The sequence below is a fragment of the Enoplosus armatus genome, chromosome 16, assembly GCF_043641665.1.
Source record: "Enoplosus armatus isolate fEnoArm2 chromosome 16, fEnoArm2.hap1, whole genome shotgun sequence".
Lineage (NCBI taxonomy): Eukaryota > Metazoa > Chordata > Actinopteri > Centrarchiformes > Enoplosidae > Enoplosus > Enoplosus armatus.
The window spans coordinates 14,073,274-14,088,773 of record NC_092195.1 but is presented as its reverse complement, the minus strand read 5'-3'; the positions used below and the strand labels follow the sequence as shown (position 1 = coordinate 14,088,773).

Sequence of the window (15,500 nt, the reverse complement as noted above, 5' to 3'; positions counted from 1 at the left end):
AATCACCGGACTTGTCAGTTAATAATTTCTATAGAAAGCACTACATTGTAAAGAACAACATTCATGAATGTGGCCGTTTATGCTATAGCTAAACAAATACTTTGTGAAGACGGCAAATCTAAGCTAACTTTAGCTACAATGACTCAGCCAGTCGACACTGCGTTAGCCAGCTAACCGTCAACGGTCAATTATCAGTCCAGTTAACAGGGACATTTCCTCCAAATTCAGGTCTATGAACTACCTAATCGAGTAATTATGTATTATGTCTTCGTATGAACCGTTAGCAGATCAAAAACGACACAAAAAAGGGATTTGTATAGTTCTTACCAGACCATAGTACTTTCAAGCCCCATTTTGGAAACTTCTTGTTGCTCTCTGTCGTAATCTAACAAGCTCACAGGCTATTGGACAAAGACTGAACAAAGCGACATATGATTGGACAGGTTTTGTATTTAGTGACGAATAGCATACAATAGAGTGGAATAGTTTGACAATAAAACTCTTAATCCAAGGTCCACTTACTCGCTTTTTTCCCTTTCAACTGCATCTTTTACAGCGGAATTTGAATTTCCTTAAAGAAATTATAAATAAACTTGCCTTGCCTAAACGGATGCTATCGTTTTTACCCAGTCGTCATGGGGACAGTGCAGAATATAATATAAAAAAATCTTTTGACAAACAAATCTTTAAAGACCACTTACACAGCTTTTTTCCCCCAAAAAATTTCTGCTTCTCACAATCTTCTTCCTCAGCAGATATAATAGACAGCTCAGAATAAAACACAATAGATTAGAATTGTATTTATTGTACAAATTCAGGATGGGGCGATATGAATAAAATCAATGTAAAACAATGCAATAGTGTATTGCAATATCCATAACTAAATTTTCTGGAAAACCGGTGGAAGCTGTTAATGGATGAGAAAACCAGGCAGGTGTGACTCTCTCTTAAATCCAGTAATTTAAATACATGAACAAATCAAGGTCCTTATCTTATCAATGAAAAACATTTCCATAAAACAGTCATGTTTATTAATCTGCAACATTGCAAAGGTGTAATACATCAAGAAATATAAAAGGAATAGCTACCTCGTTATTAACAGTAAAAATTTCCTCGCGGTTGACAAATTAATATTGTCTTACAGTATGCATCACAGTCATATTGCATAACACTATTAGAGACATAAAAAGCTGATCTACATAATGCAATGTAATCAAACTACATCATGTCTACATCAAACAACATGTCTTTTTTTCTTTAATAACTTTAGGCACAAGTGTACAAACACATCCCCAAAAGAGAGAGAAAACTTCTAAATACATGTTCTGTGAAAAGGCATTGTTGAGATTCTTGTACATAGATGTGCACATATTTATTCTATATAATTCAAAGGCAAGTGAAGACAAAGACGAAAAAATACAGGATGATTTAACAGTTGTTATGATAATAATCACAATAATCACAGAACAGGGGTTTTACTCTTATAGAATGGCATGCCTTAGGTACAAGTTTGTTGTGCTAGAGAAAGGCACATTTTCAATCCATCATCACCATTAATAAACATTTTGGACACCAGAGAAATACCTACAGTAATAAATACTATAATACATATGACTATTTACATGTTTGGTTCATAGGCTGCGTGTGTAACTGTTTTGGAGTCTCTACAATAAGGCACAGTTTAACTTTAAATAATGGAACAGCCAGTTTGACAGTTTGATATAACAGCCAACAGAATAAAATAACCTCCACATATCAATTTTGTTAATCTTAACTTGGTTATTTAATGTATTGCACAGTCTATTCATTCAGGAATAAATATGGTGGAAGAATTTTGTTGCGTAGTTGAAGTATCTTTCAAATTACTGATTTATTTTATGCTGTCGGACTAAAAACTAATTGTAATACATTTCTGCATTTTCAAATATCAAACAATTCAGTAACACATGGCAAATTAAAGTGACCCAAACAAGAAGTTAAAACACTGCGCATCCATTTTGAGTGTTAAAATCAACTTGAATCGAAGCACCAATACTACATTCACCAGTTTGAGTTTAGAAAAAGTAGACAAACAGTTTTGTCTTTTTACACACCAGCAGCCATCACCATGTTTTGCGAGTGAATAAACAGCAATTATACCATATTTTGGGGCCTGTCTCAAAAATCTCTCTATAAGTTATCAGCCTCAGTACACTTAACACTGGCGATTCTTGATAACCTGCCTCAGAGCTCACACAACTGGCCCTATTAACCCTGGGTTCACCGAGACCAATCACATGTAACATCAACAAATCAGCAACAGTGAATTTCATATGAGATGGGGTGAAAATGCTTATCTTGAGGGGAAATTGCACCAACAAAAAACTTTATAATTAATAATGTAATGTTTTGGAAATACTAAATGTACCACTCGGAATAGCCAGAGAACAATAATATAATCATCATAAATCAGTGTAAAAATATATACGTGGTTGACATGAGTGACCTGGAGTGGAAAGTAATTACTAAAATTTGAGTAATCCATAATATATTGAGTTTATACATAACTTTTTTAGCGGCAGACTACTGCAAATATGAAACATGTAAATAAAAATATTGCAAGAAAATGCAGTAACACCCGAGTTTATTGTTCAAATATTCAGCAGCAAAGTCAAACACTCCTACCAGCCTACATTGCTAATTTTCTTTTCGGCCTGTGCATCCCCACCCTAGTTTGTTTCTGTGGACAAATCAAATTTGTCCCCCCCTCCCTTCTCCAAAGTAACCAGGAGGACAGACAATAACACTCACTCACACTCACTATTCTATCCTACATGTTCCAATGTATAAAAGTATTTTTGTGGTGGTTAAAACCACTGCTGAAGCAGTTACTTTCTTTGCCTGTAGATGGTGCAACTCACAACATCTTCAGGTCTAAACTGCTGCTACTGTTACTCTTTGCAGGTTTAAGAATTAGCTATGCTCTGCTGATTTATAACCACAGAGGGACACCTGCTTATACTGCAAACGTTTTCCAATATCACACATTCTAATGAAAAACAAAGTGATTGTACCGTGTTTGTAATAACGTCATGCTGTGCTCTTTGATACATGACATTTAAATGTGAATGTTCACATGTATATTCAAAAGCCTTAAAACACAAACTGCTCCTTGCAGGTGTTGCCATGGCAACTCGAGCTCTCTCTGTGCCTCGGAAAAAGACGAGGTTCACTCCAATCTTAGATGACTAATTCTGTAGTCATGCTTCATGAGACAGGCCCCAAGTCACTGTTTGTTGTGTCTGGACACTTAACCTGGCACTGATATCAGATCGTACAGTTTATAAGTATAACAAAACCTAATTCTAAAATAACTTTGACCTGAACACGAGAGGCGACATTTAGGATTCACAGTCTTTAACGTAGTACAGGTCCATTACAATAGCTGGTTAAATAGAAACTGAGGATCACCTCTTTTTCCAGCATGATTTGCATTCAGAGTAAGCTAAAAAAAAATGGCCTCACCTGCATGAATGCAGTCATTTCTTTAGAAAATAAACCCTTTTATTTAAAACTGTTCCCAATCCAAATAATATGGTTTTGTGTTAAAGCACCTACGTCAAACATGTAGCAGAAACACTGGAACAGACACTCACTGAGCCAAGTATGCATGAGGATGTGCTACAGCAATTTGGTAAACACAACAGAGGAATTAATTCGAAAAAGGAGACAATGAATTTGAAATAACTACACTTTTGTTCTCAAATAAGTCCTCATGCTACACCAAATGCTGGCTGAGTTTAGCTCATCAGTGCCAAGAACAATCTTTGGTTGTGCATAGAAGCATTCCTATGAGATGAATAATAGTGTTCAATAACCACAGCATTAATGTACCCACAATAACTAGTGTCAGAACACAACCACCTACGTACGCATTTATACCATGTTGAGATGTGTAAACCAAAGTGCAAAAACAACAACAATAAAAAACATTTAATATCCCACTTGGTCACTTTGATATACCTTTCAATTGTGGTACCTCAAATCACACCAAGGGGGTTGTAACATTTCATCCATGCTCGTAACATCCTCCAAGTTTGTTTCTGTTCTTTTGAGTCCATTTCTCTTTCCCACATCTACACCTGTAAACCAAAAGCAATGAACTTGGTTTAAAAAAATCAGCATAAGTAAAAAAAGTGTCACAGAAATGCCTGATACATTTGAGAATTTCTATCAACTTACGGAGCATTTGCTTGCGTTAGGAACAATGTCACTGAGTGAGATCACATCCTCAGCACCAATACTTTCTTCAAGAGACCCAAACTGAGCTCTGCAAAGAAACCAGCGGCATAAGTGAATTGCACCTTCATACAATATGAAACACTGGGTTTGTGTGCAAGTGAAAAAATATCAAAAAAATCAACTGAATATACATTAAAAAATACTTTTAACCAAGCTTAAATAAAAATAACTATGATTTACTTGAGATTTGCATGCATACTAAGGTTCTGGTTCAGGGACATTTTATACTCTCAGGTGGCCTTCACACCCAAACTGAGTACCAACAGGTCAACCAATGAATGAGTTACTCTTAGGTTATAGATGGTTTGGGTTAAGTCCAGTCCATGCAAGTACGTCTGGGGCCCAAACCCAAGCCAAAACAGCCACAAACTAAAGTCCAACATGATTTATTCGAATCGCTTGTTTTACCAACCAACTGTCCAAAGCCCAAAGTTATTCAGTTTATGAAAAGCATGAAATCCTCACATTTGAGAACCAGCAAATGTTTATCATTCTTTCATGAAAAATGAAATGATAATTAATAAAATAGTTCCTTATTAATATGGAAATATTCTGGTATGTTAATGTAATCAAAAGTGTCATTTGCATGGGTTTGAATGGGTGTAAAATGCACAAAAACGCTTATCCCTTGAAAAGCTAGGGTCACTAAATACCTATTATTACTAATTTTTATTAAGTACAAGTTTACTAAAACTAAAGCAGTCTAATACATCAGGCCTGCAAGAAATCCAACCTTGATGAAAGTTATAATCAGTGTTCACAATTAAATCAGTGTTCATTTTATGTGATAATTTAGTAGTTCTGTTGTAGATCTCTTACTAGAAATTATAGATTGTTTTATACTGTGTTGTCTAGTAACACTGGCATAATGTAAGAAAATGCACTGTAATAATCACATTACATATTTAATCATTTGCATAAGACAGTATAATTATAATCATGACAGTAACAAAGCAAATTCTTATATACATATACTGCTGAGGAGCTTTCCTATTACAATCTTCATGTGTATTTTTCCCTCTTACCTCTTGGGGCTGCTGTGCTCCTGGTCTTTGCTCAATGTGTTGTTTAAATCCACTCCTGCAGACATACTGGTATCCTGAGAGTGAGGCGGAGGCTGACTTGTGGGAGCAAATCCAGGGTTTCCCAAGGAGGAGGAGACGGCGGCTTCAGTGGCGTCACCAACAGCGTTGCTGGGCGGTAAGGTCTTTGGGAGGAGGTCAGGGCGACCTGACTGCAACACTGGGTGGGACGGGAGGAAAAACAGTTAATACTGTGTTGTGAAAGAAACACTACACATGCTGGCACATGCTGGCACATGCTGGGAGACTGAATCTCTGCGGGTATCCATAAACAAAATCTGCTGACACCTGAAATCCTATTTCCAGTTATTACCTTTGTCTCCTTCAGTGTCTTCTTTGGTCTCAGAGCTCACTTGATGTTGGAGTAAAGGGTGCTGGTTGCTGCTGCTGCTGGTTTGGGTCATCAGATAAGGTCCAGAGCCAGCTGCCTTTCTCAGAGGACCATGTGCCACTGTACGGCGCTTCTTGGATGGAGAGGTTTTTACTGGATACAAGACAAGAAGTGTTAATTAAGAATTGTTCGGGTTAAATTGTATAGCTGTGCTAAGAGTGCTATTTTGAAATCCTGGTCCATAACATCAATATTAAGCAGGCAAATATTTTGTTCCCCGATTGTACTAAAATTTTATATATGACACTATGGTGCAACTGCAGATGGTTGTTGTATGGATCATTGTGATGACAAATAAAATTGTGTACTATTTCGCACAGAAAACCTTGTCCACAAAAGTGAGTTAAACTTAAAAAGAGTTGTCATCAGCTCTTGGCAGGATATTTGAGCTGCTGTATTTATATTTGAAAATTGTCCAAGACAACAATACATTTCCTCTGAGGAAATCTCTCCACAGGGTTTGCAAACTGTCAATGCACCATGGCGGAAGAATTAAAACAACAAATGTGCATCCAAGCGCGCCAGGCAAGCCCGGCCACGAAAATACCAAGAGTGCATACTCCAGCTCAAGCACACATAGATAGAGTATATACTCACATAAGGCCTTCCTGAAGACTGTATTGCACATGAACTTCTGAAATCGTTCTGCGTAGAAACCCGGTTTGTGTACCGATACAGTATCCTAAAGAGAAGGAATAAATATAGTAATATAGTACGGTACATACAAACCTCAATATATACACGAATGATAACATAAAACACATATATATCAATTAACTGAGGCTAGCAGAAGTACCTTACCCCATCGTGAACCAGAGCTTTCCACGAGTGTTCAAGCTTCTTAGCTAATCTGAAAAACAACACGAGTAAGCCTGGATTTACTTTTAAAAGTTACACAATCAAACATATTTGGTTTCACATGACACATTCACAGCATATTTTTGGAATTGTTAATTAAGATTTTATATGTGTGTTGGATGGGATTAGCTCTCCAGCAGAATCCTCATTGGTGCACAGAGCTTTCTCAAAGACTAGAGCCTTTTCTGCCAAATCTGTCTAACCATTTGTTATGAATGGTCAATTACTTGACATATTGTAACAACTACAGCTTCAGCAACTTCAGTTTTTCAGTCGTACCTCTTATGCACTCCTGATATGCTCCTCTTTTAATCAATCTAGCCGTCTACACAGGCCACATAACAGCTACAGTATATGCTCATAAATGCAACCCAAAGCACTGAATCTGCTGCTGCTCTGCTAACGTGCTAATGACTGAATGATGGGTATATAAATATACAAAAATGTGTACTGTTTACCTATAGGACTGCAGAATGTCAATGATACCAATATACACCAGCAGCCTCTCGCCTTTTGAGTTTCGTGCTGGGATTCCTCCTGTCCTGTAAAATAAAACAACAAGAAATATCATGTAGTGCTCCGTCATTCCTCTCAGTAAACGCTTCTTTGTGGTGACAGAAACTGTTACAAGGAAGTTACCTCACACATGACCTCTCTATGGTCATGGAAACAGGGTTACTCACTTGTCCTCTGTGTCCAGTGATCCCATGCTTCCTGCCTCAGCCTGGATGGCCTCTATAGCCGTGCTGTACAGGGACTTTTGGCCTTGTGGCCTCCTTTGGTCCACAGCCCCGGCCACAGCCTCTTCGCTGGCCTGCTCTCGACAAGCCTGATCTACATTGTGGATTCCCACCAGAAGGCTGTAATCCATAATCTTAAAACTTTGCAAAAGCTGAATGGAAATCAAGAACACAAGTACTGTGAGACCAGTGATTACAAATAAATATGGAAGACAAATACATGAGAGAAATGCAGATACTTCTTACTAGTAAACTATATGCGTTTAATTTTGTCTAAAATATGACTCTTGTAGCCTCATGTATAGACAGACATTAATCTTTAGTTCTTACCAGACAGTCTCTGTGGATGGTCTTGCAAACAGCATTGTACTTGTCGGTCTCCATTAACAGACCCTCATGCATGTCCTGCAGGAAATCCAGGTCCTTGTACGTGGGTACGGCCTTGTCTCTCTCTTTAGCCGAGGCCCGTCGCTTGTACGTGGAACCCTTTAGGTCATACTTGAGGTGCATTCGTACAGAGCTCGGGAGCAGATTGTTCATGACTACAATACGGATGTTCTTACCCGCTGCCTGGACACAGTAGAGTCCATAAAACTTTGGTAATAAGGTCCGCTTGTTCTGGTTCAGATTCTGCAGGAGAGCAGAGAGGATGGAAGAAGGAAAGTAAAATATTAAAACGAAATTAAAACAAGCCTTGGTGTAACTGAAAAGAAAGAGAAATGAGTGGTTGACTAATGTAAACAGAAAAATGAATAAATGATGAACAAATCAGTAAAAGCAAACACATTGTCCCACCCAAATAATGCAGTCGGTAACAAATACGCCACCTTATTTTGATATCAAATTGTAAAGACATCTTGAGCCACTTTCCAAATTTCACTGCAACAGCACCAGTGGTATCCGAGACTTTGCATTTGATGGATAAACGGACAGGAGGTTAATGAGTAGGAGTCAGTCCATAGTTTTACTGTGTGGGACAGTCATGTTCAGATTGATTCTGCAGATACCATCTTGTACCTAAAGCCCCTCATCAAATCTTACCATGAAGTATCCAGGAAGCAGTTTCTGCAGAAATTCCGCCTCTTTGTGCTGCACAGTCTTAATGATGTACTCATCATCTCTAGAGAGGTAGAAGAGAGATCCACTGGCCCCGGGATTTGACAGCTCGATCAGCGACTCATTGCACAGAGAATACTGTAACCAGACCAGAGCACAGTGATTAGACATGTGATGAAAAACAAACAACAACACTAATAGTCAGCTGTGCCTTTACATCGTCAGCAGCCCCACCTCTATTGTGTCACCACTTCCCTAGTTTCCCTCTGTCCACTTCCTCAATCACTCCTTTCTTTTCACAGTTCACACCTCTTTCCCTTTCTTCAGAGCTTTACTGTTCTGCTAACTTTTTTGCACATGTTCTGAGAATAAAAGATGCTGAGTAAACAAGAATACCATGTAGTCATCAGGCCGGATGCCAAACATCTCCCTGAAGTAGCGAAAGGCCATTGGGGCGTACGTCTTGAACCTGAAGTCTCCATAGTGGTGGGCTGGTGTCAGGTTACTGCCCTCACTGTCAGTATCAGACAGAAGAGACAGTGGATTTGTTACACCACATACAATGGAGGTTAAGTCACAAAGCAGACAAAACATCCTGATACAGGAAATAAAGCACACACTTAATCATCCAACAACATATTATTACTTCATAATTCGAAAGGCTCACCTGGGAAAGAAGATGCTTTCAACCACTTCAAAGTCCTGCAGCAGCACATCTCTTTCAGGTTTCTGGCTTAAGCTGCCCACCGTGTGCGTGATGCCCAACTGGATAGCACCTTTCAGTGCTGATGATGTTGTCTGAAAGTCCGAGAGAACTGACTTGTATCAGATAACAAATGCATGCAAGATCATTGGGTGATTATGCACATTGAATTACAAACTTAAAGTGTGAGTAAGCCTGTTTTAAATTGACGCACAGTGGCTGATAAACAGAATGGCACAGAAACAAGCACGTGGCAGATATTTTTAGTTTAGCTGCCTTTGGTAGATGAGCTCTAAGATGTATTTCATACACTGGCACTACAGATCCATCAATCAATCATAAGGCATCACCACAATAGGACTTGACAAAAAAAAAGAAAAAAAAATCTTATTTTCCTTTCGCATTCTAAGGTTTTACATATTCTTATACATTATCAGTGAGTGTAGAGCTGCAACAATTACTTGATTTGTTGATTAGTCTATCAACAGATATTTTGTTCATTGATTAATCGTTTAAGTCACTTTTTAAGAAAAGCTCCAAACATTATCTTTACAAATTGAATATCTTTGGATCTTGGAGGGTTGGTCACACAAAACAAGACATGTGAAAGCATCTCCTCTGGCTCTTGGAAATCGTAATGGACATTTTTCACTATTTTCTGACATTTTATAGACCTAGGCGATTAATTGACAAAATAATTGGCAGATCAATAGATAATAAAAATAATCGTTAGTTGCAGGTCTAAGTAAGTGGATGTAAATGCTCGCCAGTCAGTGATGGCTGCTTTCCCACCTTCTTGTACGTCGTCTCCCCAGTGGGATCAATTCCACGATGGCCGATGGTCTTTTTCATGTTTGGAGACATGCTAGTGCTTGGGCTCTGTCAGGTGGAACGCAGAATTACAAGAGGAAAATAACTCATTGAAAGTCTGCAGCAATATGTAATATTCTCATGTTTCAAAGAGGAAGGAATACAGGATGCGTCAGCTAAATATCAGTAATTTCCAAACTGTCTAAGATGAACGCAATAAGTGTTTCCTAACTGACACAGAGCTAGATTACACATTTCCTCCAAACAAATCAGTTATTTCTTACCTCGGGATAAGCATTTTTTCGAGCCCCAGTTGAATCTGGAGTGAGAAAAGGGAGGAAACATAAAAGTTACACAAGAAATAGACAAAGAAATGAGTCAATCAAACAAATGCAATTCTCACACTGGATGCATTAATATCAAACAACACAGCTTCCATCATTCCCTAATGTTGAAAACAAAGAGCACAGCTGAGCTTTGCAACAAGCATGCAGACGCACCTTGTTTATTACCTCTGAGAGAGGACAGTCTCCTCCAGAACTGACTCTGCAGGTCTTTGGTGCAATGGGAAGAATTAGATAAGTATGCTATTACTACCAATGAATGTCCCAAAGTTATGTTCCTCAACATTAGACCGAAATAGTTCTCTATTGTCTCCGGAGGAAACCAGTCCAGAAAGTGAAATGACATAATGGTGAGTGATGACAGTCTGCCTTTCTGTTTGCTTTCATATTATGTAAGTTATTAACAGTGAAAACTCTGGAGGAGCTTTGTCAGTTCTGAGAAAACAACCCTGAAGATGTCGTAGTAGATGATCTCATTTTGGAGACTACAAATTTAAAACAAAAAGCGTGTCTTACAAACTGGAGGTGTGGAGCTTGAAATTCATGGGTATTTACCCAGCTAGAAGGGTCTAATAAAAAGATGATACTGGTTGCATCATGGGAAATGTAGGATCCAGAATGTTTAGAGCTTGGCCCATAAATCTGGACTAAAAGTCAAGATATTTTGGCCTTTTGGTTGCATCAGTTTTGACCATTCTTCTCTTTAATCTGTCTTTTGTGAATGCCATAACTTTAAGGAAGTACAATACAAATTTGAAGTCTGAAGTTCCCCATTAAAACTTTCTTTGATAAATGGCCCCATTTCCTGCTGCTAATTTCTATTCAGTTGCCTGTTTTTTTAAGTGACCTAGCCAAACCTACTGCAATCTACTTAGTATACTATGTTACACTAAGAAGTTTTTCTAATTTTGTGAGACTAAATATTAGAACACCTTTCAGTATAACTCAATGTTAAACTACATTAATAAACTAAGTAACTGACTGTGTCTGATAAGCTGCTGACTTGCTGAGACATGTCCGTCCACAGGATTCATAACCTGAGCCAATGTCCATGTATCTGCATCACCTAAGTGGGTAACTCCTACGACCTTAAGTCAACACATCTGATTTATACCTTTCAGGAAAAGGTGGTGTGTAATAATACAGTACTTACAACCAGAGGGGCCCTGCAGCCCTGGAGGCTCCTCCGCAGCTGTGGCCATTCAGACCAGATACTACACTCAGACTTGATTGTGGTGAAACTCAGATCCTGATGCACTCCTGGACATCCAACGTTGTCAGCTTTCTCTGTGCGAGCACTTCAAGTAGCTGGAGATCTGTGTCGACAAAAAGCAGCTCATTAACCGCAAAGACTTCGGATGACTTCATGCCACAAATATTGACAACAGCCACGTTGACTAACTCTGCTGATGGAGCTGATCTGAAAATAAACAGGTCAAGACGGTAGTTTTTAACGGAAACTTTCTGCTAACGGCAACTAATGCTGTAGTTGACTTAGAGAAATGGTTATTGACTGGTAAGACCAGTGCATGTTGTATCAGGCTAGCACGATAGTTGCCGAGAGGTCTGGATTGCGACATTTAACGAAACAGCTCTGATTAAAACTTTTCAAACTTTAACCAACCTAGTCACGCTAATAACTAACGAAAAACAACAAAACAAACAGTCAACTCACCTAAAAATCTTGTGGAGGGGTTCTCGTCGTTTCCAGAGAAATAAAAAATAAACCTTTTCTCTTCTAAAGCCACTGTTTTCCCTAAAACTAATAAACAAGGAAGCAGTGCGGAAGCAGCAGTTTGTTTCCTGCTCTCATAGCGCGAGCAACACCAGAACTTCCGGTGTAATTGTCTTTCAGAATAAAACACAATGTCGCAAGAACACAATTTCTTCAAATCAACACCACCCTAACATTGACTATTAATCTACAGCCCTTAAGGGGCTCCGTACTGAATAAATACAAACATATATAATTTATTAATTAACATAGTATATAATAACATTATGAAAAATAGGATTGTTTTTTGACTTCGAAAATATATTGACTGTATGGAGGTCAACTTTGTATTTGGTCAAAGCAGAGCTAATTTGACATTCTTTATTTACTTTGGGTAGTTTAATCTATAATAAAACATCTTGTTTTGTAAGTTCATCATAGGATATGTATTTAAAATCTTAAACTTTAAAATAACTAGTCACAATGCCTGTTAAATAAGTAAAACATACCACATTTGCCTCTGAAATTAAGTAGATGTATAAAGTATGGTGGTACTCAGGTAAAGTACAACGACCTAAAATTGTACATAAGTAGAGTAAACATGCTTTGTTACATTCCACCGCTGCAAAACAGTGCCTGTATAAATGCAACCTCTTGATACACACATTTTAAACTCATTTCAAACTTTTCAGACTGTGACGTCTGACTGTGAAACGAAACATTTAGCAAAACATATGGGCATTAGAAGAAATGCCACAATTTATTATATTCTTTAAGTAGCCTATGACATTGACATGGACTGTGTTTCTACTGATTTTGATTTAGAACGTTTCAACCTTTTATTTTGAAGCCAAACAGGAAATGCACTTGTCATTCTTTGGCTGTTGTGGTCTCCAGCAGATGACTATCCGAGTTCACTGACAGTAACACGTACAATATAAAATGTCTCAGCAAAACAGCGTTAAGATTCGCTTTAAACGTTTATTTACTTTATTAAATTATTATTGCGAAATTACAGTTATTTTACTACACATCGCTGGTCAGCACACTCAAACTTTTCTTATTGATCACTGATCTGTTGATGTCACACACCCACACTATTAACGACCAACAGTGCCCCCTGGTGGCCACTTGTTTTATTACACGTGTGTAATTTTTTATCTTTTATAAGACGAAAACCTCTATAGCATGGGTCTCATATTTTGTGGCCCCCACCTTGATATAAAAGTTTAATGTTAGTGCGGCCCGCGATTTTTGTTCGTCCAATGTGCGCTGAGAATGTGCGCACCTCACGGTAGACTGTGTTGTTATTTTTGCTACACAGCTTTCTGTAAAATTCAAAGATGCATTATTAAACCTTAATAAAGCATCATTCTTTTAATTTGAGCATCATCTCCCCGTTAATGATCACTTAGTTTGATTATTGTGAAGCACTTTGTAAAGTCCGTTTCAACACGAGCTCTGTCAATACATCACTTATCGTTCTTCTGATGTTTAATAATGATGACTGACACTTTACAGTGGTGACGGTTTGCAGAAACATGTGATGAATTTTGGGTAAAGTCGCCCCAAATATCCACAGCAGCTGTGCGTACTGATCAGCTGTTGGAGAACCTGTGCGTAATTCTCACTGAGGTCTAATGAGTAGAGCAGACGTACAAACGGACGTTAAAAGACCTTTACATCCATGTTTGGCGCGCTGTGTGACAGCAAATGAGGCTCGTGCATGTGATTCCACAGTGTGTGACATTAATGAAACAGAACCAGGCGAACCTGCTGCTGTGCCACACCACATATTTGATTAGACAACGCCGCTATGCTCCTGCTGCATCCATGGAGTTATTATAGAAAATAAAAGCCAGTAAATAACGCTTCCATGGGATAATGGTGTCCCACTGTCCCGGCTTCATGCTTTCACTTGTTTCTATGACGACGTTTACAACAACAACAGCACGGCGGATAATGAACAGCCCGGTAGAATTCGCCTTTTTTGCGCTCACTAACCCGGTACTTTCTACCATCTACAAATGTCATGATGTTCATATCATCATGAAAGACATGAATATCGAGCGCAAAAAGAAAGGCGACTGCTACCGGGCTGTTCTGTTCGGCTCAGCTATGTGAGAGGAAGCGCTGCCAGGTTTCTGGCAGCAAGGAGCAGGCAAGAGACGCCATGTTAAGAAGGAACGTTCATGTTCAGAAGAACCCATTGAAGTTAAATAACTGTTAGTAATGTAGTTTGAGAAGTTTGGATTTTTTTTAGCAAAGCTTTTTTTGTGGAATACCTGATGCGGCCCAGCCTCACCCAGACTCTGCCTGCAGCGGCCCCCAGGTAATTTGAGTTTGAGACCCCTGCTCTATAGGTAGCTTATTCAGTGACAAAAAGCATGTGAGAACATTTATGTTTTTATTTCATCCTTTATTTCTGTAACAGAAAGAATACTACAGTACATGTATGAAAATGTGAAAATGTGAAACTACAGTACATGTATGAAAATGTGACACAACTTATTTAAGTTATAACAGTGAACAAAAAAATGTGTTTCCTGTTGTCGTGACAAAGCTTGGTTACAATACAGAGCTGTCAAGATAAAAAGCGACTTCAGCTGTTGTCATCCTTATGCAGCATAAACACAACCAGTATATCCTGTCCTCCTCTGAGCATCTGTGACAAAGATCTGCACATCACAACATTATTAGTTCACCATTATCTTGTACATTTTTCTGTTGCAGGTTAGTCCAAATGGGATCTGAGCAATCTCCAAAGTTACACAAAAAATCATTATTATTTTGTCACTTATAGATACCTTTACCTAACTGTTTTGTTAACTTTTGTTTTATGCTGTATATACATCGTTCTTTTCCCACCTTTAACAAGCATTTGCATTGAAGATGAACCCTGGCTCCTGGGGGACTGGGGGTGCAGTGTAGCCTGGTGTTGGGTTGTAATTTGGGTTTGGCAGCTCGCTGTCGAAGCACGTCCATCTCGCATCTTCTCTGTCCGCACAGCACTCATATGGGAGAGTCATGGTGGCATATTCTTCCACACAGAACTGGGACAGGGCTTGTTTCCACTGTAAGAAAAAGGAAAAATTGTCTTGTTTACCAAGAGTTAGAGAAAAGCAAACTTCGTCCTCTCAAAATATGGATGCAGTAGACTAGACTACTTACAATTATACAGGAGTTCCTTTAAAACTTTTATTGTCATTTGTCTTTTAATCTGCCTATTTACTGATGCTAATTCTGTAAGAACTAAGGCATTAATTAAATCCATAAATATTTAAATTTATGTTTATTTATGTTAAATTTATTTTAAATAAATTATATTTATGTCAAAACGCTTTAATGTGTATATTTGCAAAACAATTCAATCCTTGAATTTTAATCTCGATGAATCTTTGTGAATCCTCCGAAATATTTGTAATTACAGATGGTATTTGTTGTTGTGTTGTGATACTATAATATGGAATATACAGTATTCTTGTATAAGTGGAATATATAGCAGTATACTATTATACTTG

General features: G+C 38.2%; 2 protein-coding genes across 3 annotated transcripts in view; both read right to left on the bottom strand.

The window, feature by feature from the left end:
* LOC139298860 (26S proteasome non-ATPase regulatory subunit 4) overlaps window positions 1-366 on the bottom strand; it is a 4,443-nt gene extending 4,077 nt beyond the window's left edge. Inside the window, exon 1 of the mRNA XM_070921658.1 lies at window positions 328-366. Within this exon, the coding sequence (XP_070777759.1) occupies window positions 328-353 (26 nt within the window). The 5' untranslated portion in view covers window positions 354-366. The remainder of the gene's footprint in view (window positions 1-327) is intronic.
* A 3,181-nt stretch (window positions 367-3,547) lies between these two features.
* Window positions 3,548-12,012, bottom strand: LOC139298774 (phosphatidylinositol 4-phosphate 5-kinase type-1 alpha-like). Of its 2 annotated transcripts, XM_070921534.1 has the most exons (17): window positions 11,941-12,012; window positions 11,419-11,581; window positions 10,422-10,475; window positions 10,206-10,240; window positions 9,904-9,990; window positions 9,076-9,206; window positions 8,805-8,922; window positions 8,394-8,546; window positions 7,683-7,982; window positions 7,296-7,504; window positions 7,071-7,154; window positions 6,556-6,604; window positions 6,352-6,436; window positions 5,677-5,847; window positions 5,307-5,523; window positions 4,222-4,309; window positions 3,548-4,121 (listed from the first exon to the last, which is right to left on the bottom strand). In XM_070921534.1, the coding sequence occupies exons 2-17, from the start codon at window positions 11,465-11,467 to the stop codon at window positions 4,116-4,118; spliced, it is 1,836 nt and encodes a 611-aa protein (XP_070777635.1). In that variant the 5' UTR covers window positions 11,468-11,581; window positions 11,941-12,012; the 3' UTR covers window positions 3,548-4,115. The 2 variants fall into 2 exon arrangements, with proteins under 2 accessions (XP_070777635.1, XP_070777636.1); XM_070921535.1 differs by lacking the exon at window positions 10,422-10,475.
* Window positions 12,013-15,500: the final 3,488 nt, after the last annotated feature.